At 48.1% G+C, this 24407-nt stretch overlaps 1 protein-coding gene across 7 annotated transcripts; it reads left to right on the forward strand.

Moving 5' to 3' along the window:
- Nucleotides 1-11: 11 nt before the first annotated feature.
- Nucleotides 12-24407, forward strand: Rrp1b (ribosomal RNA processing 1B). 7 transcript variants are annotated; one of them, XM_046438957.2, is made up of 16 exons: nt 12-174; nt 7017-7099; nt 8636-8693; nt 9813-9898; nt 10526-10587; nt 11055-11184; nt 12957-13021; nt 13413-13594; nt 16112-16206; nt 16756-16853; nt 18394-18413; nt 19132-19260; nt 20161-20798; nt 22359-22511; nt 23244-23307; nt 24149-24407. In XM_046438957.2, the coding sequence occupies exons 1-16, from the start codon at nt 45-47 to the stop codon at nt 24340-24342; spliced, it is 2187 nt and encodes a 728-aa protein (XP_046294913.1). In that variant the 5' UTR covers nt 12-44; the 3' UTR covers nt 24343-24407. The 7 variants fall into 7 exon arrangements, with proteins under 7 accessions (XP_046294913.1, XP_046294914.1, XP_046294918.1 ...); XM_046438958.2 differs by having other exon boundaries at nt 24061-24157; XM_046438959.2 differs by lacking the exon at nt 12-174 and adding an exon at nt 4631-4758.

Consider the following 24407-nt stretch of genomic DNA (forward strand, 5'->3'; position numbering starts at 1 on the left):
GTGGTCGGGCGGCGGCGCTCGGCGGGGTGGCTCAGGCGGCCGCGATGGCCCCCGCCGTGCAGCCCGCCGAGGTCCAGTTTGCTCAGCGGCTGGCGTCCAGCGAGAAGGGCGTCCGCGACCGCGCGGTGAGGAAGCTGCGCCAGTACCTCAGCGTGAAGACGCAGAGCGAGACAGGTGGGCGTCCACGGGGTCCGCCGCGCCACATGGCCGGCGTCGCGGTCGCCAGGGCAAGCGGCGAGCCATCCGCGTGCTGTGCCTGGGCCGTGCTGGGCGGGAACGGCCAAGTCCGGTGGTGTGCCGAAGGTCAGCGGCGGAGCCGAGAACTGGCCCGGGGCTGGTGGCTGGACATCGCGGTTGGTTGCCGGGAGAAGCCGGGCCCGGCCTGGAGGCGCGCGGGCGGGAAGTGGCCAGATGGAGTGCGCTAGCGAGCGCGGGCCGCGGGCTGTGCGCCCAGCACGGCGCCTGCAGGGCAGGAGCTGCGCGGCCCGAGACGGGCGCGGAGACCGTAAGCGCGGCTGGAGGGCTCCCGAGGTGCAGCTGGAAAGCAGGCGGTGGAATGCGGGGAAGTGTTATTTACCCGACTAAAAGGTTCTGGGGACCCTTGAGTGAGCACTTAAGGTATGGACTGCAATGGGCGATGGAGGCCTGCTTATGTTGCATCGAGGTGGCTAAAGTTGGGCTTAGTTACTGCTGATAATAGCACAGTTGAAATTGCTTAAAAGAGCATTACTCCCCACACCCGTTACTCACACAAAACACACACACATATCCCAAATAAGAAAGAAAAGAAAAATTAAGCTTTGGTGGGAAGTCTAAGGAGTGGATCGGAATTCCTGACATCTGTTTGGAATCTCCGTTAGTTTACTCTCCTGGTTTCACATATCTGTAATCCAATGCCTCTTAAACCTAAACTGCTAGCCCAGCACTCTGCATGGTTGTCCCACTAGCACCTCATACTCAGTGCCCAAAGTCCCCCAAAACTTAGTGCTGCTTGTCTGCCTCCTGCTCACTCTGCAGAGAAGCCTACCTCTTCTCCATTCCCATTCAGTTCAATATCACTTCCTCCCTCTTGCCCCCACTCTTGTAGGGTTCTAAGCACCACTAAACACTGCTGTCTATTGTAGCATTTAGATATATTGCTTCTTAATTATCTGTTGATGTGCCATTCTTCCCCCAAATACAGTAAGCTTCCATCTGTTTTCATAGCTTGAAGTGGGGGCATATCCAACTTATGAGGTCCTGGCTGTGGACAAGAACAAAGACAGGTGTGGTACATATGGACCTGAGACATCCAGACAGCCTCTTGCTCACACCACTTTGTGAACAGGCCTAGAACTTCAAATTTGGCATCAGGCTAAGGTAGCCTGACACCAATGTCCTGGGTTCCTGCCTCCTTAGCACCCATCACACCCAGTTACTTGTGTTCATCACTATATGCACATTGCATTTGGTATAATCGGCCTTCAAAAATAACTACAGTAGATGTCTTAGCAAAATAGAGGAGAAAAACCAAGGTCTCTTCCACAGCTAAGCTCCATCAAAATAGAAACACAAGTTTGGAAATAGCTTAGCCCAACATTTGACTCTCATTGACAGGCTCAGGATCTTTTTGCATCTTGTTAGGAAGTATTTTAACTTTCACCAACATAAATAAATAGCTCTATAATCTTTAAAACAAGTTGGAAATCTTTGTACCACTTAAAACAATATTGCTCTTGTGCTTTAAATGTGAGTCCTCACTCACATGAAGTGATCATGGTTTTGGTTCATAACAACTCATTTGTTGTGATTTAGTCATTAATTCCTATATTCAGAAAACATTTGAGAAGCACCAGGTGTGTGCTATTATTATGTACCCTATTCTTGGCACTGAACTAAACAGTCAATCCCTACCTGTCTTTTTTGTCTTGACCTCCTGAATCACTGAGATTACAGGCATGCAACACTACGCCCAGCAATCCCTATCTGTCTTATCAATTCTGCAACTTTAAAATGTTAACATCTGCCAGACAGGATTGTGTGTGCCTGTCATCCCAGCTACTCAGGAGTCTGAGTCAGGAGGATCAAAAGTTCAAGACCAGCCTCAGCAACTTGGTGAGATCCCCATCTCAAAAGATTAAAAAAAAAAAAAAAAAGTAGCTGAGGAAGTAGCTCAGTCATAGAGCATGGGTTCAGTTCCTAGTACTGCACCCACATAAAATTTTCTGCCCCAAAATTGAGGTACATCTTAGCATTTGAATCAACCTGTGATGGTTTCATTCACATCATTGCTTTCTTTGGAGACATAGAAAACAACAGTGTGTCTGGGGTAAGTGGTCTTAGATTTATTAATGGTGATGAGGCAACTCTCTACCTGAAGTCTTGATGAGTAGGAGTTGTTTTGACCCTGGGCTAAGTTAGTGTGACACTGCTCCTATCATAAATGGCTTCTGTGCTTGTGTCCTGGGGAAAATAGTGTTACTATTCATTATATCCTGTGTCTGCATGGCTCACTTTCATGTTCACCTGATTTGTTTTAAAATAACTACCTAGCCAGGCACAATGGCACACACAAATAATCCCAGCAGCTTGGGAGGCTGAGGCAAGAGGATCACAAGTTTGAAGCCAGGCTAAGCAACTAAGCGGGCCCAAGCAACTTGGCAAAACCCTGTTTCAAAATAAAAAGGGTTGGGCTGGGGATGTGGCTCAAGTGGTGGCGCACTTGCCTGGCATGCATGCGGCCTGGGTTCGATCCTCAGCACCACATACAAACAAAGATGTTGTGTCCGCCAAATACTAAAAAATAAATATTAAAAAATTCTCCTTCTCTCTCCCTCTCTCTTAAAAAATAAAATAAAATAAAAAATAAAAAGGGTTGGGAATGTCAGTGGTAAAGCACCTCTGGGTTCAATCCCTAGTACCAAAAAAATAAAATAACTAAACCTAGATGGGCATGGTGGCACACTTGGATAACTATGGCTGAACAGTGAGTTGATCAGAACCACACCCCGCTGTTGAACATGCTTCACTCACAACATGCTTCTCTGATGTGCCTTTCATTTTGACCCTGACCATATGCCTGGTACAGTAAGGAGACTAAGTCCCAAAGGTCAGTGGACAGTTTTCTGTTACTATGCTCTTGTACACAGCAGTTGGGGCCTGCCCAACTGTTGGGTCTCTGCTGTACTTTGTGGCCTCCTTCAGGAGAGATGAGTCAGAATGTGCTTTCACATACCTGCCCACTGTCTGGGCTCTGCTGTTATTTTGGCTTTGTTAGAATCTTCTGTTTTTCCATATAGGTCTCTGTAGCACATCGTATTGTTCCTTTGCCTGTGATATTGAGTGTACCCCATTATTGCTTACCATTGGTTTGAGAACTATCTAGAGATAAACATACACCAAGCAGCTTTAAGTAAGAAAAGCCAGAATACAGAAGAATGTCATACTTACGTTCTAACACGTAGCCATGCTTTTCCACAATACAAGTAACTGTTCTGCACATGCATAGGAAAGATCTAGAAACAGAAGGCAGATAGCAGTGGCCTCTATGGAGAGGAAACGGGATTTGGGAGGCCGTGAACAAGGCACTCTTGACTATGTAACTTTGGTAGTGTGTGAATGTTTTGTAATAAAAATGTGTTTTTACTAGGACTCTTCAGTTGCCAATCACCAGAACCTCCAAGCCACACTAGCTTTAAGTGGAAATTGAAGAGCAGCTTCTTGCAGCCAGCCAGTGGCACCAGAGCCCCATGTTTCTCCACTGAGACTCTGCTCCCTGGGGAGACTCCACTCTCAGGCAGGCTGTCTTCTTTTGAGGGTGGCTGAGCACAGGAAACGCTTGTGTGCTCCAAGCCTAGTGGAAGAGAGACTTCCTGGAGCCTGAGCAGAGGGCCATTTGCTGTTGAGCAGTCCCCTGGCCCAGAGAATTCCTGCTAATCTGACTTAAGCCCCTACTGCTTCTTCCTCCCCTCTGTGTAGGGTGAACCCCACCAACCTCTGCCCCCTCCATATCCCTGCCCTGAAATTGGGCAGGAAATAACCGTGCATCTACTTCAGAACCAGCCACAAAAACCCAGAGTGCCAGGCCCTGGCCTCACAGTAACCCAGCTCCTTTAATCCTCTTTGCTTGTAAGTTCTTTAACATTTATGGCATCCTTTTTGTCTTTTTGTTAAGGAATATTTCAAACATAAAAAGTGTTCTCATTTTTTTTTTTAAGTTGTAGATGGACACAATACCTGTATTTTATTTATTTATATGTGGTGCTGAGAATCGAACCCAGTGCCTCACACATGCTAGGCAAGCGCTCTATACCACTGAGCTACAACCCTAGTCCAAATGTCCTCATTTCTCTGCTTTGGCATTTGCCAGTGCCCAGCCAGATTGTCTGCCCTTTCCTCCTTCCCTCTAAGTTCTTGTGAACCAGAGCCCAGGCATCTCACTCCATTTCCAGACACCTCAACATATATGTCTGAAAGATAAGGACTCATAGCCAGAGTACCCTCCTCATACCTTAAAAACATCCTTAATAGCATGTAATACCCAGTCTGCTGATTTTTATGACAAATCAGAATCCAAATAAGACTCACCTGTTGCATTTGACTGATGTCTGCTAATTCCAACAGGTCTTACACATCTTTTTTTTCCATACAGTTTATTTGTTGGAGGACTGGTCATTTGTCCTGTAGACTCACACATTTGAGGTTTTGCCAACTACATCACAAGGTCATCTTTAACTTGTTCCTCTACCCCCTGGATTTTCTATAAGCTGGTGTTACTAGGTAGGTTTAACACAGCTCAGGTTTTGTTTTAAGTTCCTCAGTGCATTTTGCCTAATGTTTTAGCAGTCATGATCCTTGCTCAGGTCCACTAGTTCACTAGGGACTTAAGCAGTCTTTGAATTTGATCAAAAATAAAAAATGTTGGGCTGGGGATGTGGCTTCAGTGGTAGCGCGCTCGCCTGGCATACGTGCGGCCTGGGTTCAATCCTCAGCACCACATACAAACAAAGATGTTGTGCCCGCCGAAAACTTAAAATAAATAAATAAATAAATGTTTAAAAAAAGTTCTCTCTCTCTCACTCTTTAAAAAAGAAGAAGAAACTGAGTGAAACCATGTCTCAAAAAGAATTTTTTTTTTTAAATAAAAAATGTTACTGTTACCACTACAGTTGGCTGGGCTCTGGTGGATTTTATGTTGTTGATGTAAGATCCCTACATGTGGGCTGAGGATGTGGCTCAAGTGGTAGTGCACTCGCCTAGCATGCATGAGGCATTGGGTTCGATTCTCAGCACCACATAAAAATAAAATAAAGATCCCTACATGTGACTCATTTGTAACAGAAGGGAGGAAAACCGGCCTTTACCTCTTTTGTGTAGCTCTTGAAGGGCATGTACTTGAATTTCACTATAGTTTCTGATATTTTGATGTTAAGTGGGAAACTGTCACAAAAGAATCAAGACCAGGGCTGGGGCTAGAGCTCGGTGCTAGAGCACTTGCCTAGTACATGTGAGATACTGGGTTTGATTCTCAGCACTGCATATAAATAAGTGAGTAAAATAAAAGTCCATCAATATCTAAATTTTTTTTTTTTTTTTTTTTTAAAGAATCAAGGGGCTGGGGATATGGCTCAAGCGGTAGCGCGCTCGCCTGGCATGCGTGCGGCCCAGATTCGATCCTCAGCACCAAATACAAACAAAGATGTTGTGTCCGCCGAAAACTAAAAAATAAATACTAAAAAATTCTCTCTCTCCTCAAAAAAAAAAAAAAAGAATCAAGATCATCTTAAAATTATTGATGTGAGGAAATTTTTATTTTTAATAAAATGTATAAAATGGAGTAAACTCATTTTGAATACACCAAATATCAGTCCATCATTATCTCTGAAGTGTTGCAATCACACCGATTCCAAATCCATGCTACTTTTTACATTCATCTATTATATCCCAGTCTGCTACTCCCAAAGATTGTCCCCATTATTCCTAGTAAGATATCAGTGAAAACCATTTGTAGCACATGGAAACTTAAGGATATTGGTTCTCTGGCCCATGGTCTTGAGATCCAGGAGTGGGCACCTGCCTCTCATTTCTGATTCCTTGTGTGGCTCAGAATGTTTCATGGCTCCTGGGTTGGTTACAGGCTGAAGGAGCCTGGTGGTTCATTCCTACGTAGCAAAGCAGAGGTGGGGCCTCTGAGGAGCTAGAGGGAGAATAAGGCCAACCCAGGGCTACACTCAATATCAGCTAAAATTGCCCAGCAAGCAACAGCTGTCCCGGGGAAGGAGACTAGGGACAGCTGCATTTAACCTCACGGTAGGATCCTTAAAATTAAGGGGTACTGGGCTGGGGTTGTGGCTGAGAGACATAGTGCTTGCCTAGCATGCATGAGGTACTGGGTTCGATCCACAGGATCTTTCCTAGTCCTTTGACTTTCGGGTCTGTTATTGAGAGCCCCTGCATCCTCAGCCTGTCTGGCTTTCTGTTCTTCAGTGGGTCTGCCAATTGCTAGACTTAGTGTGACTGGTAATCCTGCATCATTTGTCAGATTTGCAGTACTAAGCAGGCAGTGCTTGAGGCGGGTGCTGATTCTGTAAATGGCCACCTCATGGGCTCTGTCTGGTTTTGGTTTGGACGGAGTTGGTTGTGCTGGAGATCAAACCCAGGACCTCAGAATCAAACCCGGCAGGCACTGTACCCCTGAGCTGCACCCTCAGCCCCGGGGGTTGATTTTGTTGTGATCACAAGTGCTTCCTTGTGTTTCTTGACTGTTGAGGACTTGTCATCATAGCTCCCTCTCCAAGGCTGAACTATCTGTGCGGTTCATGTGTTCATTGTAACATAGGAAACCTGTCGTTCAAATTTAAGAAACAAGGCTTAGGGTTGGAAGAGAATTAGAAGCGTGTGGTAATGTTTTCACCACTACTGTGGCCCTTTTAGGCTTTAAGAAAGGAAATACATAGACTCTAAAATAAGATTTTTGTTGTTTTTTTTTTTGTGTGTGTGTGTGTGTGCGCACGCGCGCGTGCTCTTTTGCCCTGCAGGAGGTTTCAGCCAAGAAGAACTCCTAAAAATATGGAAAGGACTCTTCTACTGCATGTGGGTGCAGGACGAACCCCTTCTGCAGGTAACACAGCCCCTTTGTCGTGTTCCTGGACCTTTGGCACGCTGGCTAAGAGAGACTTGATCTTGACCCTCAGTCAGTGCCCTGGCATACCTAAGCAGATTGGGAATGAGTGCCTCCAGGAGCCGGTTTCTCAGCTCGTCTGAACAGAAAGGGATGCTGCACCAGCTTTTAGGTTAATCATCTTTCAAATACAATGGATATTCTAAGTCGTAAACTTCTGTCATCATTTCATAGATTCCATGGTAGGTTTTGCATTATGTGTTTTAAAGTTTCTGTTTCTTCTCTCTCGAGTTTACTCCTTGTAGACAAAAATGTGTGATAGGAAGCACTAATCTTAAGAAACTGCGAGGTGTAGGCTCCACGCCTGCCTCTGCCACCGTGTGGCTGGTATTGGGGATAAGGTAGCTACCTGTTCGCCTTCCGTCCTTCACAGAGCATGTGACCAGGCCCTTGTGGCTAAAGCCTCTCTAACCACTAACCATGGAAACTGCGCCACTCACCAAGTGTGTTGTGTGAGCCTTGGTGCCCATCTGTGGAGTACACTCGGCCCCACCGCCAGTGCTACAGTTAGAGAATGCTCATAGAAAACTGCCTTCTGAAAGCAGATGCGCCTCTGGTGGCGGAAATGTGCAAGCCTTTGTTGTCAGGTCCTCCTGCACAGTTTCCTGCTGGGCTCCTCCGTGCAGCCCTGCCACTGCACCCATGCCGGGTATCAGCTTGTCTGGATTCTCATATTCACTCTACTCAGCATATTTTGAGTAGGTTAGCAGGACAAAACATTTTTAAATTCATTCAAAAGTAACAACCAGCAGCTTTAGTGAAGAAAGAACCAACAAACAACAACATTTTCAAGTCTGGAGTCCATTTTAAAAGGAAGGAAAATTAGGTGAAGTGTGAGCAGTATCACTGAGGACCATTCATGCCCAGGGACCTCGTGGACAGAAGGCTTGCTGCCAGGCAGGCTTCTCCACAGGTCGCGCCCACTGCGCTCTCCCGAAACAGGCCCTGCTGTGCTTTGGCGAGCATGTCTTCAGAGGGCACTCCTGGCAGAGCGGACCCTAGGAGGGTCCTATCTAACCTTTATTTTCCAACCTACTCTGGCCTCGCCAGACTTTTTTGTCCCACAAATTAGGTCTCTGGAGTGAGAACCCCAGTGTTCAGCCCCCAGGGAGGGGACCCTGTGTTTTCTGTCTTTCACAGCATTTAAAGATTTTGATACAATCTCAGCTTGATTGCAGTTTTAAAGCCAGGGATTGACAGCTAGCGTGGGCCTTTGGTGGGTCGTTGAACAGCTTACTACATGCTTTCAAACCCACAGCATAGCCTGTTCCCACACACACATGAAGTCAGCACAGTTGAGGTCTCACGCTTGGAGACACCAGGTGCTCACAGCCTCACCCCTTTGGTGGCAGCCACTAGAGCAGGAGGCACAGGCTTTCCCGCCAGCAGGGTGGGAGGAGGATGCAGGCCACAGTGCTGCCTTGGTGGTACAACACGTAATAACCCCGATGTTTCTCCCCAACCCCACCTTTGCAGGAGGAGCTAGCGAACTCTATTTCCCAACTCATCCATGTTGTTAACAGCTCAGAGGCTCGTAAGTCCTGATGTTTTCATGACTTTCAAAACTTCCTTGTTCATCACATTTGGTAATTTGCCTGGGAAACCTAGTCAGTGTTGTTTCTTTTCCTTCCTTCAGAGTCCCCATTTCCCAGGGCATTGGTTTAACATGAGCCTGGTGCTATGTTATATGGGCATCAGGCAACAAGCCTTTCTTGTTTTAAAAGCTTGCAGACGGAGGTAGCAACTTCTAAGACAGTATGGGGGCACCTTGTGTACAGTCAATGGACACGCAAAGACTAGCGCCTCAGCCAGGTTCTGAGTCACTTGGGCACTCTCACAGCTGTCCATTCACACTCCAGCTTGTTTGGTCACCTCTGGCAGGTGCATGCTCCCCAAGGTTAGATAGAGGACAACACTGGTAGCAAACTACAAGGAAACTTCTCTACCAAAAAGAAGACAGAGGGAAAATTAAGATTGCTGAGACAGACTTGAATTATTTATAAAGGAAGAAAGGATGACAGTGTGTTCTGCTTAGCACGCCCCAGAGCAAAACCTTCACAGTGGCTTGAGAAACTGCAGTGGTTCTGGGTTCAGCTCACAGTGAAGGAAATTGAATCATGCATAGTATAGGCTTGATGTATTAAGAAAGAATTTTACTCTGAAAAGTAGTAAATCCAAGAAAGAAACCAGCAAGAGTTTCCAGTGGGAACGTGCTAGCATCAAGGCTCAGAAGAGAGGACTCGAGTGCCCTGTGCTAAAGCTTTCCCAAATGATACCTAGCACAGACGGAAAGTGGAGCCTACGAGGATCGTGTGAGTGCTCATCAGGATGAGTGTGTGTTTTAAAGGGTGCCATAGAAAGGGCCTGCAGTGTGGATCAGGGAATTTGGATTTTATATAAACGTGGCTTTTCAGTAGGTAAGGTGCTCCAGAGAATGCTCTGGTAGGGAGGTATCACTAGCCTCCTGGTATTTTAATCTATTTATCTTAATGTAAAGGAAATTATCAAGTGTATTCAGTTATTGACCAGATTGTTTAACTTCACAAGAATTTTTGAGACAAGTAAATAACCTAGTTTCTCCTCACTCTTTTCTTACTATGTGGTCTACCCTAACATGGGAACCGAGCTCTCAGAGCCTCTTGTTTCCCTGCAGAGCACCTGTTCATTCAGACCTTCTGGCAAACCATGAATCGAGAATGGAAGGGAATAGACAAGCTGCGCCTGGACAAATACTACATGGTAAGGTCAGCATGCCTTTGTCCACGTTAACTTTAAGACTTCATGTGCAGCCAGGTGCAGTGGCACAAGCCTGTGATCCCAGCTGCCTAGGAGGCTGAGCCAGGATGATCAGACATTCAAGGCCCACCTCAGCAACTTGGAGAGACAGTGTCTCAAAATAGTCTGGGCATGTAGCTCAGTGGTAGAGCACTTGCCTATCATGCACAAGGCCCTGGGTTCATTCCCCAGTACTGAGAAGAAAAGGCTCCTGTGCAAAAAGAATGTTCTGCATCATAAAACCAATAGAGGGGAGTTAGGGTTTAGCTCAGTGGCCAGGCACTTGCCCACTGTGCACAAGGACCTGGGTTTGATCACTAGTGCTGTGGGGGGGAAAAAAATTATTAATAAACAGTGGAGCGCTTGTCTGAAGTAGAGCAGCATCGGGTATTTATAGAAGGTTCTCTGCAGCTCTTCTAGCTGTCAAGGAAGCACTTGGGGATCATTAGTGAACAAAATATATCATTATATTTATTATGGATATTGTTTTGTTTTTCGGATCCAGACAATGCACCAATTTCATTTGATATCCTTATTCTGCCAAACTGATTAACATTTCTTTGCCTTTTGTAACAAAAATTGTCTCTTTAGCTGATTCGCCTGGTCCTGAGGCAGTCTTTTGAAGTTCTGAAACGGAATGGCTGGGAGGAAAGGTTGGTGAACATTTTGAGTTAGCATTTGGTGACCCTCGAGACCAGTGAAGAAAGCCCGGGGGTTACCTCAGCAGTAGCACACTTGGTACACACAAGGCCTGGCTGATCTTCAGTGACACCAGAAAACACTTGTAAGATAATAGGGTGCTTTCTAAAGCTTTTCAGTTGATCAGAACTCCTGAATTGTCTGGTGTACAGTCATGCCCTAGAGTGATGTGAGGAGCAAGGCGTCCTTCCTCAGGGAGGGGTCCAAGCCCTGTGAAGGCACAAAGCACCTGGCAGGTGTGGCGGGCAATACTTCATGCTGGTTTAGTGGTTGCCTTCCCTGGACATCTTCCTTGGCCTTGTCTTTATTGTTATGCAGTATGAGTTCTCACCTAAGTAATTTTGTTTTCTCTTGGGGATGAGAGTGTTGGCATGCTGTCGTTAAAAGAATTATATGGTTTGGTTTTTTTTTTTTTCTTTAGCCGAATCAAGCTTTTTTTGGATGTTCTGATGAAGGAGATCCTGTGTCCTGAGAGCCAGTCTCCTGATGGAGTGAGGTTCCATTTCATCGATATTTATTTGGACGAACTATCCAAAGTGGGAGGAAAAGAGGTAAGAAACAGTTGGGCATGCTGGCAGCAGTGTGACAAGACCACAGGTGCTCGGAAGAGTTGTCTGCAAAGTGCCGCCCCTTGGCACTTGATACCAGTGACATTAGTAGCAGAGTGGGTCCAGCCTCTCCGAGTCATTCCCCACAGGGAATGTGCACCAGGATGCGTGTGGCAGTCCTGTTCGTATAACAGAAGTGAGCCAGGCACAGTGTTACGTGCCTGTGATCCCAGTGACTCTGGAGCCTGAGGCAGGAGGGTCATTTGAGCCCTGGATTTCAGGACCAATATAGCAAGACTCTTGAGAGCTGCGCATGGTGGCACACGCCTGTAATCCAGCAGCTTAGGAGGCTAAGACAGGAGGATCACAAGTTCAGGGCCAGCCTCAGCAACTTAGTGAGAGGCCCTAAGCAACTTAACAAGACCCTGTCTCAATTTTTAAGAAATAAAGTAAAAAGGACTGGGGATATGGTTCAGTGGTTCAGCACCCCTTGGTTCAATTCCTGATGGCAAAAAAAGAGACAGAAAGGAAAAGAAACAGTTAAAAATACCCTTCAGAGAATTCAGGAATGAGGAGAAATCCTCAGGATATAGTGAGGATTTTCAAAGCACCAGGGGGAAAAGGCAACAGACAAAGCATGTTTTAGTCAGCTCTTTCACCACTGTGACTAAAGGATCTGACCAGAACAATTCTAGGGGGAGAAAAGTTTATTTAGGGTTCGCAGTTTCAGAGGTCTTAGTCCAAAGAAGGCTGACTCCATTCTTCAGGCCTCGAGGTGAGGCTGAACATCATGGCAGGAGAGAGTGGCAGAGGGAAGCAGCTCACATGATGATCAGAAAGCAGAGAAAAAGACTACTCTCCAAAAACAAAATATATCCTACAAAGCCAGGCCCCCAGTGTCCCATCCCCTCTAGCCATACCCCACCTTCCCTCAGTTACCATTTAATTAATCTCATCAGGTAATGAATTCATCGATTGGGTTAAGGCTCTTGTAATCCAACTAATTCTTCTCAGCATCTTCTTGCATTTTCTCACATTAGCTCTGGGGGACACTTCACACCCAAACCATAACATATACAAATGGTATGAAGTGTATTTTTAGTATATAGATAATTATCTAACATTGAGAAGATGAACAATTTTGATTTTTTTCTTTTACAAATGTTCTGTAGAGATTTTGTTGTTGTCGTTGTTGTTGTCGTCGTCGTCGTCATTGTCATTGTTAAAAGAAACCGTAGCCGGACACAGTTGCTCACACCTGTAATCCCAGCAGCTTGGGAGGCTGAGGCAGGAGGAGCAAAAGTTCAAAGCCAGCCTCAGTAACTTACAAGGCCCTAAGCAATTCAGCAAGACCCTGTCTCTAAATAAAATACAAAAAGGACTGGGGATGTTGCTTGGTAGTTAAGCGCCCCTGGGTTCACTCTCTGGTACCAAAAAAAAGAATAAGAAAGCCTTCATCTCACACTTTGGGGTAGTACCCACGTAGAACTTCTTGTAGGGAGAAAGCCTGTGTATTGCAGGATAGTGCTGGCTGGGCTAGTGGTGCTTGGTGTTACTGTACTAAGGTACCCAGAAGGTTGGAGAATGGCTGTGACTTTGAGCCTACCAGGCCTCTGTGGCGTAGCACATCTGGGGCTGGAAGACAGGAATCACTGCATCTCTCGCTGCAGATGCACAGAACGGTTCCCTTTCCAGTATGTCAGGAAGGAAAGGGGGCTGGAGTTTTGTTTTGTTTTATTTCAATCTTTTTTTCTTATTTAATGTCTAAATTACAGCTTTTGGCAGATCAGAACCTCAAGTTTATTGACCCATTCTGCAAAATTGCTGCCAAGACCAAGGAGTAAGTGGCTCATCACGTGTTTGTACTGCTTTGGTGGATACTCAGAGGTGGGTGGGATCCTGTTCTGAGGCAGGGTGCAGGACAGCTAGGATGAATGTCCAGAGCAAAGAATGCGCAGTATTGATTCGCATTAATGAGGCCTTTGAAGCAGGAATTTGGATTCCTGCTTCAGGGTTTGACCCGCTTGTTCCTGGAGTTCTGCCCACTGTGCATTCATGGCCTACCATCCCATGGCATGTGGGTGGCTCCTCACAGGTGCCTGCTGACCGCTGGTAGTGGCCCCACAGGTGCCGCACAGTGCTGCTCTGCTGTTCATCTGCTGCACTCCTCTTGTGCAAGGTCCAGATGGTGTGTTTTAATTGCGTTCTCTCCGCTGTGCTTCTGCCCTCAGCCACACACTGGTACAGACTATAGCTAGGGGTGTTTTTGAAGTCATTGTAGATCAGTCTCCTCTTGTACCTGAAGACACAGTGGAGGAACAGAAAACCAAAGTGGGTGATGGTGACCTCTCTGAAGAGGAGACTTTTGAAAACGAGGCAACTTGGAAAAAAGTAGTTAGCAGAAAGAAGACAGGTGAGACTTCCTATAGTGGTCTTTCTTCCGTCTTTGGGGGTTCTGTTGTTGTTTTTAATTCTCATCAAGCAAACATTTCTTAAATACTTGCTAACCAGGCTCAGTGGTGCACACCTGTAATCCCAACAGCTCTGGAGGCTGAGGCAGGAGGATTACAAGTTCAAAGCCAGCCTCAGCAATTTAGCAAGGCCCTAAGCAACTTAGTGAGACCCTGTCTCTAAATAAAATATAAAAAGGGCTTGGGGATGTGGCTCCGTGGTTAAGTGCCCCTGGGTTCAATTCCCAGTACAAAAAAAATAAATAATAAAACACTTGGTGGCTTCTTAGTGAAGATAATACAGAGTTGGCTCATGGAATATGGCTCTGCCCAGACCCCTCCCTAGAAAGAGAGTCAGAGAGTCGGGAGCGTGAAGACACTTGCTCCCATTGGGGACCTGGGGAGCCCCAAGCCCACACCTTTTGTATCTTCTGGGAGCTGAGTTCTGTGAGGGCTCCATCATTGTCCTTGCTCATATGTTGGGGTCTTCTCATTGGTTCTGTTTCATTTGATGTGTCTGAACACCCTGGTGTGGACACTTGTCTGCTATAGCCTCCTCCGCAGAGCTCTGCAGGTGGTCAGAAATGTGCTCCCCTTCTAGCAGCTCTTATTTCCTGTCTTTAGATGTTTAGATGCTCACTGTGGACTGACACTGCTCTTATACTGTTCTGTGTCCTGAGGTTCTGAGGTTGTGGGCCATCAAAACCCCCACAGTGGTGTGAAGTAAATGGTTAGGTCAGAGTTCACCACCTTTTTTTTTCCCCCATTTATTTTTTAGTTGTAGGTGAACACAATGTCTTTATTTTATTTTTATGTGGTGCTGAGGATTAAACCCAGTGCCTCACACATGCTAGGCAAGTGCTTGGCCACTAAGCTACAGCCCCAACCCTAGAGTTTGCCACCTTTTGAAATGCATGTTGCCATTGAGAAGCAGAAGTTCAGGGATGAGCGGCAGGGAAGGAAGTGGAAATGTTGGGGAATGATATTGGCCAAATTATATTGTTAGATTGTGTGCATGTACAAACATGTAACAGTAGATCTCACTATTATGTATAGCTATAATGCACCAATAAAAGAAGGAAATTTGGGGGCTAAAGGTACAGCCTAGTGGTAGAACACTTCTAGCATGCTCAAGGTCCTGTGTTCCGTCCCCTAGCAAAGGAGGCTCAATATTATTTTTTTTTAAAGACCAATATTTGTTGTGGAAAATCAATATTATATTTGCCTTAAAAAAATCTGGAAGGGGAGCTGGGGTTGTGACTCAGTGGCAGAGTAGTTGCCTAGCATATGTGAGGTTTGATTCTCAGCACTGTGTATAAATAAATGGACAAAATAAAGGCCCATTTAAAAAAAAAAAAAAAAAGGAATCTCTTTTAAAAAAAAAAAAAAAAGATCTGGAAGGTGCACATCGGTAACCCCAGCAACTCAAGAGACTTAGGCCGGAGGATCGTGAGTTCAAAGCCAGCCTCAAAAATGGTGAGGTTTTGAGCAACTCAGTGAGATCCTGTCTCTAAATAAAATGCAAAATGGGGCTGGGGATGTAACTCAGTGGTTGAGTGCCCCTGAGTTCAACCCCTGGTATCAAAAAAAATTTTTTAAGGCTGGGGATGTGGGGGCTGGGGATATAGCTCAGTTGGTGGAGTGCTTGTCTCACATGCAAAAGGCCCTGGGTTCAATCTCCACCACCACCAAAAAGGGGGGTGGGGTGGCTGAGATGTGTCTCGGTGTTTAAGTGCCCCTGGAGTGCCCCAATATCAAAAAACAAGGATAGACTGGAGTGTTAGTAGCCCAGGTGGCAGGATTGAGCAAGTCCTAGTGTGGCCTCAGGAAAAATTGCCAATCTAGTACAGATTGAGCATCCCTCATCCAATATGTTCTCAAATCTGAAACTTTTGAAGCATCAATGTGACACTCAAAAAGTTTCAAATTCTGGAGCATCTCAGACTTTTGGATTAGGAATATTCAGCAGTTCCGTCTGTGCAAATGTTTCAAAATCCAGAAAGCTCCTAAATCTGAAATGCATCTGATCCCGCATGTAAGGTAAAAGCTTCTGAAGCTGTAGAACAGATTTCCACCTAGAACTGACCACAGACTCTCAAGTCCATTCACCTCCTCACAGTCAAGAGCAGCACAGAGCTGTGGTCCATCTGCCTGAGTGCCTCAAGAGCTTCCCTTCCCCTCAGCCACAGGCAGTAGCCAGGACAGCCTATGGCAGGGAAGTGGAGGTAGCAGCAACTTATGTGGGTTTGTCTGTGGTGTCACCACAAGGAGGAGGGCCAGGAGCAGTGTGCTTCCTCCAGGGTTCGTGCTCTTCCCAGGACCAAATGACCCAAACCCCTTTGGGAGATTATCAAGTGCAGGTGCAGGGTTGTCTCTGAGAAGAAACATTTGTTTTCATCTGGGTAAACACTGCTCCTGGGGAAGCATCATACTGCATATCTGACATATCAAGAATCTTGACCTTGGGTGTATTTTGACAGCACTGAGCAAATGCCCCTCCAGGAGAGATGGAATCAGTGATAAAAGAGGAAGAAAGGACTGTGGTACCTTGGAGGACATGGGGCTACTTCTCCAGGTGGGTGTTTGCTTTTTATAGAATATAGACTTACTGCGTGGCCTGGCAAGAGAATTAGGGTCAAAGCTAATCATGCTGTAGAGCCTGGCGTGTGAAGCTCTTAATCACGTCTGTCACTGAAGTTCCCTTCCTTAGAATGAGCTTACTGAAGACTAGTTTAAGTAGTGTGGAATTTTGAAAGCTCTCGGTCCCCATTTTAATTGCTAAGATCTACAGAGCCAGCTCCAGCAGTCCTTTTCGAATAAGATTTTATTGTTCTACCAAGTACAGATTAGAAATCTAGATTAAACTTAAAAAGAAGCACATCTAGGAGAATTTGGTGATGTGCCTTATCTCACAGTTTAAAGGGGGTATGGAATGCTCACTGCCTGGCTTCTCCTAGATGAAAGATAGCTGGGAGGTGACTTTCAAAGATGGTTCCCACCCTGGTCCCTGCCTCAGCACAAGATTGCAGAGCCTTTCTCTGGTGCCTAGGGGTCTTATTGGAAGATGTGAACTTCCAAAGTCAAGCATGTGGCTTTGCTATAAGGCTGTTGTTTTGTGATGTAGTTTGACTATAAGGCTGTTGCGGACCGACTCTTGGAAATAACCCATAAGAAAAACATTCCTCCCTTCAACCGGAAACGTCTCTACAAACTCATCAAAAAGTAAGTGGTCGGGTGGGCTCCTTTGAGTCTTGTGACACAGGCAGCTGTCATCGTGATCACTTTGTGTCCTTTGGGGTTTGGGGGGTTTTTGTTGTTGTTATCGTTGTTATAGTAGATGGCACAATATCTTTATTTTATTTCGTTTGTTTACTTTTATGTGGTGCTGAGGATCAAACCCAGCACCTCGCACGTGCTAGGCTAGGGCTCTATCGCTGAGCCCCAGCCCCAGCAATGTAATAAACACATAAACTGAAGACCTAATGAAAACAGCTGGCTCTTGCCCCTCGAGTTCTATTCTTCAGATGCAGCCATGCTCATGTCTTTTTGCTGTTTTTGTTTTGTTTTGTTTTGTGGTATGAGCTACATGAGACAGGGCCTCGCTAAGATGCTGAGGTTGGCCTGGAACTTGTGGTCCTCCTGCCTCAGCCTCCTAAGCAGTGGGATGTGCCACCACACCTGGCTTTTCACTGTTTTATAACAGCATCAATGTAAAAAGAAGACTGCTGGTGTCTGTAAGTCATGGGTGAAGAGACTGAAGTCAAATGCTGTCCAAGAGTCCTACGTTGCTGTGCTAAGATGGGTGGGGGTCGCCTCCCTTGCCTTCTCCTCCAGGGGTTAGGCCAACATGGTGCACTGATTTAGTGGTTGGTGTCAGTGCACAGAGGCATGTCAGTCATGCACCATGGAGCCCGTGGCACATTATGACCCAAGACAAGTAACAACTGTCTGATCACACTCTATAGTGTGGGCACTGATGTGAGCACTGTCGTTTCTTTTTCCATGTTAAAAAGACCCCCAGGGGCTGGTGATGTGGCTCAAGCGGTAGCGCGCTCGCCTGGCATGCGTGTGGCCCGGGTTCGATCCTCAGCACCACATACAAACAAAGATGTTGTGTCTGCCGAAAACTAAAAAATAAATATTAAAATATTCTCTCTCTCTCTCTCTAAAAAAAAAAGACCCCCAGAAGGTAGCTTCTATAACTTGCCCCGTTGTATAGCTGGGTGACTGAAGGCCACAGCATCAGCGCTCAGCCCTGACTTTCTTGTTCTAATGCACCAAAATTGTATAAGAACACCACTTGGCATATCTCCATGGGACAGTTAAACATAATTAGAGATTTAAGTTCTTTTACCTTCAGAAACAAGTGAGGGAAAATTGGGTTTCAGTTGGGCACTGTGGTGTACATCTTTAATCCCAGCCACTTGAGAGGCTGAGGTGGGAAGATCTCATGTGTGGGCCAGACTGAGCAACCTTGCAAGACCCTGTCTCAAAATAAAATACAAAAAGGGCTGGAGATGTAGCTCAGGGGTAGAGCACTTGCAAGACAGACACTGTCCTTGATGTGCATGGTGATCAAGGGTGATTTTGTCCGGGTCTCTCCCTTGTCTGGACACATGTTCTGGGATTCCTCTTTGGCCCCCTGCTGGAGAAGGGAGTGGGCTAAGAGTAGCTGAAGCCTGCCTGTGTTATGAGTTCAATGCATGAGTCTGTGCAAGACAGAAGGAAGTGTTTCTCTATGAACTTTTGTGTTCTCTTTCAGGTTCCAAGGCCTTTCTGAAGGTGAGGAGAGTCCGCATAGTAATTCAGGATGTTCTTCTTGAACATCTCTGCCAGGCATTGGGATAGGGGTTGGACAGGGCACTTATTGAAAGCTCTTGGGAGCTGGTAGCCCTGACCTGTGTTCTTCCTGGAGCACTTGACACAGAGGCCAGGAATGCAAGTGTAGCACCCTTTATAACCTGCCCACCTTGCCCTGGGCACCCCATAAATAAATGCCAGGGAGCAGGCTGCCCCTTGTTTGGGTTTTTATTATGTTTTGACCAGGCAGATTTCTGTTGGGCTAGGGAGATTCCAGTTGGTCCTTCATGAAGAAGGAAGTCTGCCTCTGGATCCCTTTACTATGCTATTATGACCTTTTGTCCCCAAGGGAAAGCTGCTGTGCTGTGGGTTACCTCTGGATGAGTGATGAACCCAAGCCTCCCTCATCCACTGGACGCTTGGAATTGGGGAAAGCCAAGAGCAAGTGGAGTCAGGAGACTGCCTGGCCCAGTCCAGCCCCCAGGACTGAGCCACAGAGGGTTACCCACGGTTGATAAAAATCCACAAAGCTTTATTAAGTGTGTACTTACTGTGTCAGCGGCTTCCAGGTTTAGGGTGGTGGAGATGAGGCAGACATCAAGATTTAAAGTCTCATCTGGCTAGCTTGGGCAGGGGCCAGCTCCAAGACTCCAGGGCAGAAGACCTCAGGAAGCTGAGAGGTGGCTCTGGTGTCTCGCAGGTGGTATATCTCAACTCAGTTTTCCTGAGGACATTGCTGCTGATGAAGGTGATCAAGCTCTCAGTCAAAGAAGACATAAGAAAAAAAGACGTAAGCTCTTAGAGAAAGCTGACTTGGAGAAGGAAACAGGTGAGCTGGAGGGCTTCAGAGCAGGGCACACCGGGCTGAGGGTGGTGGAGTGGGTGCGCTGTTGAGGTCCAGAGAACTTGAGATAGCACACAAATCATGGGCACAGCAGAAAGTTTCATTTTGGTGTGTGTTTCTTTCTTTTTCTTTCTTTCTTTCTTTTTTTTTCCCCCCTTTTTCTTATTGTTGTTTTTGTTTTGGTTCCAGGGATTAAACGCTGGGTGCTTAACCAATGAGCCACAACCCCAGATCTTTTTATTTTCTATTTTGGGTCAGGGCCTCACTGAGTTGCCAAGACTAGCTTTGAGCTTTTATTCCTGCCTTAGCCTCCTGAGCTGCTGGGATTGCAGGCAGGTGCCACTGTGCCTGGCAGAGTGTCCATTTTAAATGGCTAAAGCATAAACAGTTTTTTCCCCACGTTTTGTTGTTTTCTATGGAACCAGGGCACCAGCTCAACTCCTCCACTTGTGGCCGCATCTTCAGGGGAAGGAAAACGAGGACAAGATGTGGAGACTAGAGCCTCTGCCCTGTGGAGCAGGGATGTGCCAGGGTTTCTCTAGACTCCTGCCTCGGCCTTGGAGTAGGGCTTTCATGGTGGCTTCTACCTTACGGCCATCACATTATTAGAAGCCTGGCTCCTTCAGTCCCCTTCCAGTGAAAGGGATGGGGAGGCTTGCAGTCACAGCTGCAAGGGGAGAAGGAGACAAGCCTGTGGAGGCACCAGGTGCACCCAGGAGGTCAGAACTCTTCTAGAAGTAGATGTCACAGGACCCACGCACAGCCTGGGGTGTGGCTCAGTGACAGAGAGCTGGCCTTGTATACTTGAGGCCCTGGGTGCCAGTCCAGTCAGGCAAGGCTGTCCCCAGCCCTGGGGAGCTTTTTTACTGCTGTCTGTCTTTACAGGAAACAGAGTCTTTCTTGCTGAGGAAAAGGACAGTGAAGGCCGCATTCAGAAAAGAAAAAGGAAAAAAAAGAAGAGGAGCCACCCCCAGCCTGAGACTCTGGACCTGAGGGACACAGCCTCACCCTCAGCACAGAGCAGGGGCGGGGAGCCTGAGCCTGCTCAGAGGCAGGTCCCCCAAGTGCGAGCGGCCGAGTCCAGCACCAGGGAGGAGAGCAGCTCGGAGCACCCCGCCTCCGTCCCCACACGTGGCAGGAAGAATCAGCTGAAGAGGAAGAGCCTGGGCGCACAGGGAGAGATCCGGGACCCCACAGAGCTGCCTCTGGAGGACAAGGCCCAGAGTGGCCCTGGCAGCAGCCATCCTCATGGACCTGCTGCCAGAGGCTCCCCAACAGATGGAACCCAAGTCCCAAAAAGGAAGAGGAAGCTTGGAGTGCACCCTGTCAATGGCAGTGGTCAGACCACCTTGCCCCAGTGCAGGAGGCCACAGAAAAAGAAGGCAGAGCCCAGCAGCCTTGACCTCTATAGTCTGTCCAGTCAGAAGACAATTTTGAAAAAGAGGAAGAAGATGAAAGAAATGTCAAGCTTGATAGAATACAACGGAATACTGGGATCCAGAGTTAGACAGCTCCAAGCTCTGGTAAGGTGGGCAGGGCCCGAGGCAGGGGTGCCGAGGCCCTCAGAGTGTACACTGAGGAGCCCTGCTCCCCCTTGTGGCAGGGATTGGGGGTTGCTGGGCATGGTCAGACCTGCTTAGAAGGCGCTGTGATTTATAACATTCCTCACCCAAGCAAATGACAGGTGCCTGTCCAAGTGGCAAGTGCAGGTATTTCCCGGCTACCACCTCCACCCAGGCCACACGCTCCAAGGTGAGGGAAAGGTGGGCATGGGGCTGGGAGACCCCCTGAGTGAGCCCTACTGCCCTGAGTGCTCACAGGCAGGTGCAGGTCTCCTTCCAGTGCCGGGCTTGGTTCTTCATCCAGCTGGTCCATCTGGGGCCTCTGGCAAAGGAGGGAACCCAGAGTTCTCCTACATGTATTAGGTTTTCCGTGAGAGGAACTTTCTCTCTGCTGATCTTTTGAGTCAGGTCTAGAGGAGGGGCCCGGCTGTGGGCCTGCCCTTACCCTGTCTCTTGGTGCACACTGTGCTTCCACGCGAGGGTGGACATGTGGTTTTGTGGGGACAGCTGTGCTATTCATGTCTGCAGTCACTTTCACTCCACAGTGACAGAATTAAGTGGTGTGACAGATCTAATGGTCCATATCAGAAAATATTTGCTCCCTGGCCCTTCAGAGGAAAGGCCTATTAAGCTTTTAGCACAAGCCTTTAGACCCATGGCATGGCAGTGTCATGACACTGAGGCCTCCTCAGTGGCCAGGTGAGGGAGTGAGTTTGTGGTCGGTAAGACGCCTCAGAGAGACAGCAGGGCTTGAGCTGGACTGGAGTCTCTTCGTAGTGCAGGCTTGCCCAAGTGGTAGCGTGCCCTTTGCCTACTTGAGCTGTGCCACCCGCCTTCTCCAGGAACAGCCCAGACATTGTGTGGCTTACACCCTTAGCAACCAGTTTTAGGATTGCACAGTTGCTAAGTAATTCCCAGGGCCTGTGCCAGCAGAAGTGAGGAGCTCACGGGGCCCACGTCTGCTGGGTCTGCTGAGGGAAGACAGCCGACTTCAAGTCAGGAATACCAATGCCAAAACCACCCTGTGGCACCCACTATGCTGGGCTTCGCCTACCCTGGGCCAAACTAGGCCTCTGCCAGTGGGTTGCTGGCTACAGCCACCCCAGGGAGTCCTATAATGCCTGTGGGGACCTGCAGAGCCAGTGCTGGCACTGCCTGCCCTCCATGCCAGACCTGCAACCACATGACATTTTGGTCCCAAGTTAGAGACCGAGTTGCTGTTTAGCAGGTAAACTCTGAAGGACAAGCACTCTGCCCAGAATTTGGGTTTAGATATGCAGATGAACAAGTGGGTTTAGTTGCTGAGAAGAGATTTCTGTCCCCTAGTGGCGTGGTGCCAAGGTGAGCTGTGGCCTGCATGTGAGGTCTCCTGTGCTGGCAGAAGGGCTCTTGGCACACTGACATGAGTCTGTTCCAAGAGCTCTTGCCTTGCTGGCCTAAGTCACATCCTGTGTGTAGGGCCTCACAGGTGGCTCTCTGGTGTGACCCACCCCCCTTGACCTCTTGCCCCTTGCACCTTAGGGAAGCAGCAGGACTGTTGCCCCTTTGAAGAAGCAGCCACTGAGGACAGAAAAGGATTTTGTGAAGTTTGACACCCACTTCTTACCAAAGCCCCTCTTCTTCAGAAAAGCCAAGAGCAGTGCTGCCCCTCGCCCTGCAGAGCGAGCCGTCCAGGTGCGCCTCCTTGGGGCATGTGTCCTCAGCTGGTGGTTTTGGGGTCTGGAAGCACACTGAGAGGTCACAGCCAGGGCTCAGGTGCCAGTGGGATGAGCGTGCTGCCGCAATGCTCCTCATGAGTGGAGCCTGACACGAGCATAGGGAGATGGGAACGGAGGAGAAACATGGAGGCTGGGTTCTAGGAAGGCTTTGAGGCAGTGCTTCACAATCAGAATGGAGCAGCCTCTAGGAGTTTCTCAAGTAGGAAAGAATGTCATTAATTTTGATGATCTAAAGTTCTCAGGAATAGAAGTTAGATAATTTGCATTCATTGCCCAATGTCGTTAGATTCCATTGTAGGTCTATTCTAATTGATTTTGTGTAATCTGCAAATTAAAAATTACAAACTCTGGGACAAAACAGGTGGGGGTCTCAAACATGTATCTCACAGACTTCAGATGTCCTGATCTTGTTCTGCTTCCTTCCCTGGGAGCACTGCCTTGTGGCCAGGACTGAGCCAGGTGACCGTCCTCCAGCTGGGCAAGCTGTGTGCTGGGAGAGAGTGGTCCAAGCCAGGATGAGTGGTGGCAGGGTCTGCAGACACAGAGCAGGTGTCGATGTGGGCTGTGGTGCTGCTGGCCCTCTGGTCTCTGCAGACAGGCTGGGGCCTCCCTCCTGGATGAGCCCCAAAGAGCTCATTCAAGGAGGCGGCACCCGCGGCAGCACAGTGTGGCTTTTGTTCTCCTGCAGCTGGACAGAACAACCAGCAGCGGCAAGAAAGTCACCTTTGGCTTGAGCAGAAATACCACCGCGGGTAAGTCGGGGCCTCCTCTCGGAGACATTTCTTCGGGACGGCACAGCTGGAGCCAGCCCAGGGTCCCCTGAAGATAGGGCTGGGGCTGAGGTGGAGGCCCATCCTCACCTCTGCCAACACCCACTTTGTGCCCCTCACCTTCAGGGCTGCCAAGTGCTAGGGCGCAGGCGGGACAAGAGGCCGACTGCCGGGTCCTACTCAGACTGGGAGAGGGAGGAGGGATGGCCCCGCCTTGCTGGCTGCAAGTCTTTTGTGGTGTTCGGTTTTGCACTGTTGGGACTGGAGCCTGGCCTCCTGTGTGATAGGCAAGTGCTCTGCCACTGAGCTGCACCACAGCCAAAACCATGTTTTAAAAAGTTGATCATGAAATGCACATAGTGGCTCATACACGCTTACAATCCCAGCTACACAGAGGCAGGAGAGTCACAAGTTCAAGCCCAGCGTGGGCAACTTAGGGGGGGACTCTGTCTCAAAAATAAACGGACTGGGGATATAGCTCAGTGGTCAGGCGCCTCTTGGTTCAACTCCCAGTACCAAAAAGAAAGAATAAAAGGACCTGCCTCTTATGGCCACAAGTACGCGTGCCTGCCTTGTGACCCAGCCTGGTCTGTGGAGTGGGGAGGAGGGCTGCTCCTGTACCCGCAGCTGTGCTTCTCCCAGAGGCACCTACTGCCCAGCATTCCAGCCGCCTCCCCCAGAGCTCCCTTGGCAGCTGCCTGGCACTGGAGCACCTTGCTGCCTCTGCGTCCTCAGGGCCTGCAGGAAGACCACCCAGCAGCCCAAGGCAGGTTGAAGGACAGGCATCACCTGGTTAACATGGCCTAACCTTCCTTTGGGACAGAATTCAAGAAGACGGACAAGAGTATCCTGGTCAGCCCCACAGGCCTCTCCCGAGTGGCCTTCAACCCTGAGCAGAGACCCCTCCATGGAGTGCTGAAGACCCCCACCAGCTCTCCCGCCAGCACTCCCCTGGAAACCAAGAAGCCGCTGGCCGCCACTCAAAAGAGAAGGCCAACGGCTGCGGACTTCTTCTGAGAACAGAGTCCCTTTTAAAGACTGCCTTTGTACAGAATATTCTATAAATTATATCTTTGAAAATA

This window comes from Marmota monax, unplaced genomic scaffold (assembly GCF_021218885.2).
Source record: "Marmota monax isolate L192 unplaced genomic scaffold, Marmota_monax_Labrador192_F-V1.1 WCK01_AAM20220418_F8-fsc00125, whole genome shotgun sequence".
Classification (NCBI taxonomy): domain Eukaryota; kingdom Metazoa; phylum Chordata; class Mammalia; order Rodentia; family Sciuridae; genus Marmota; species Marmota monax.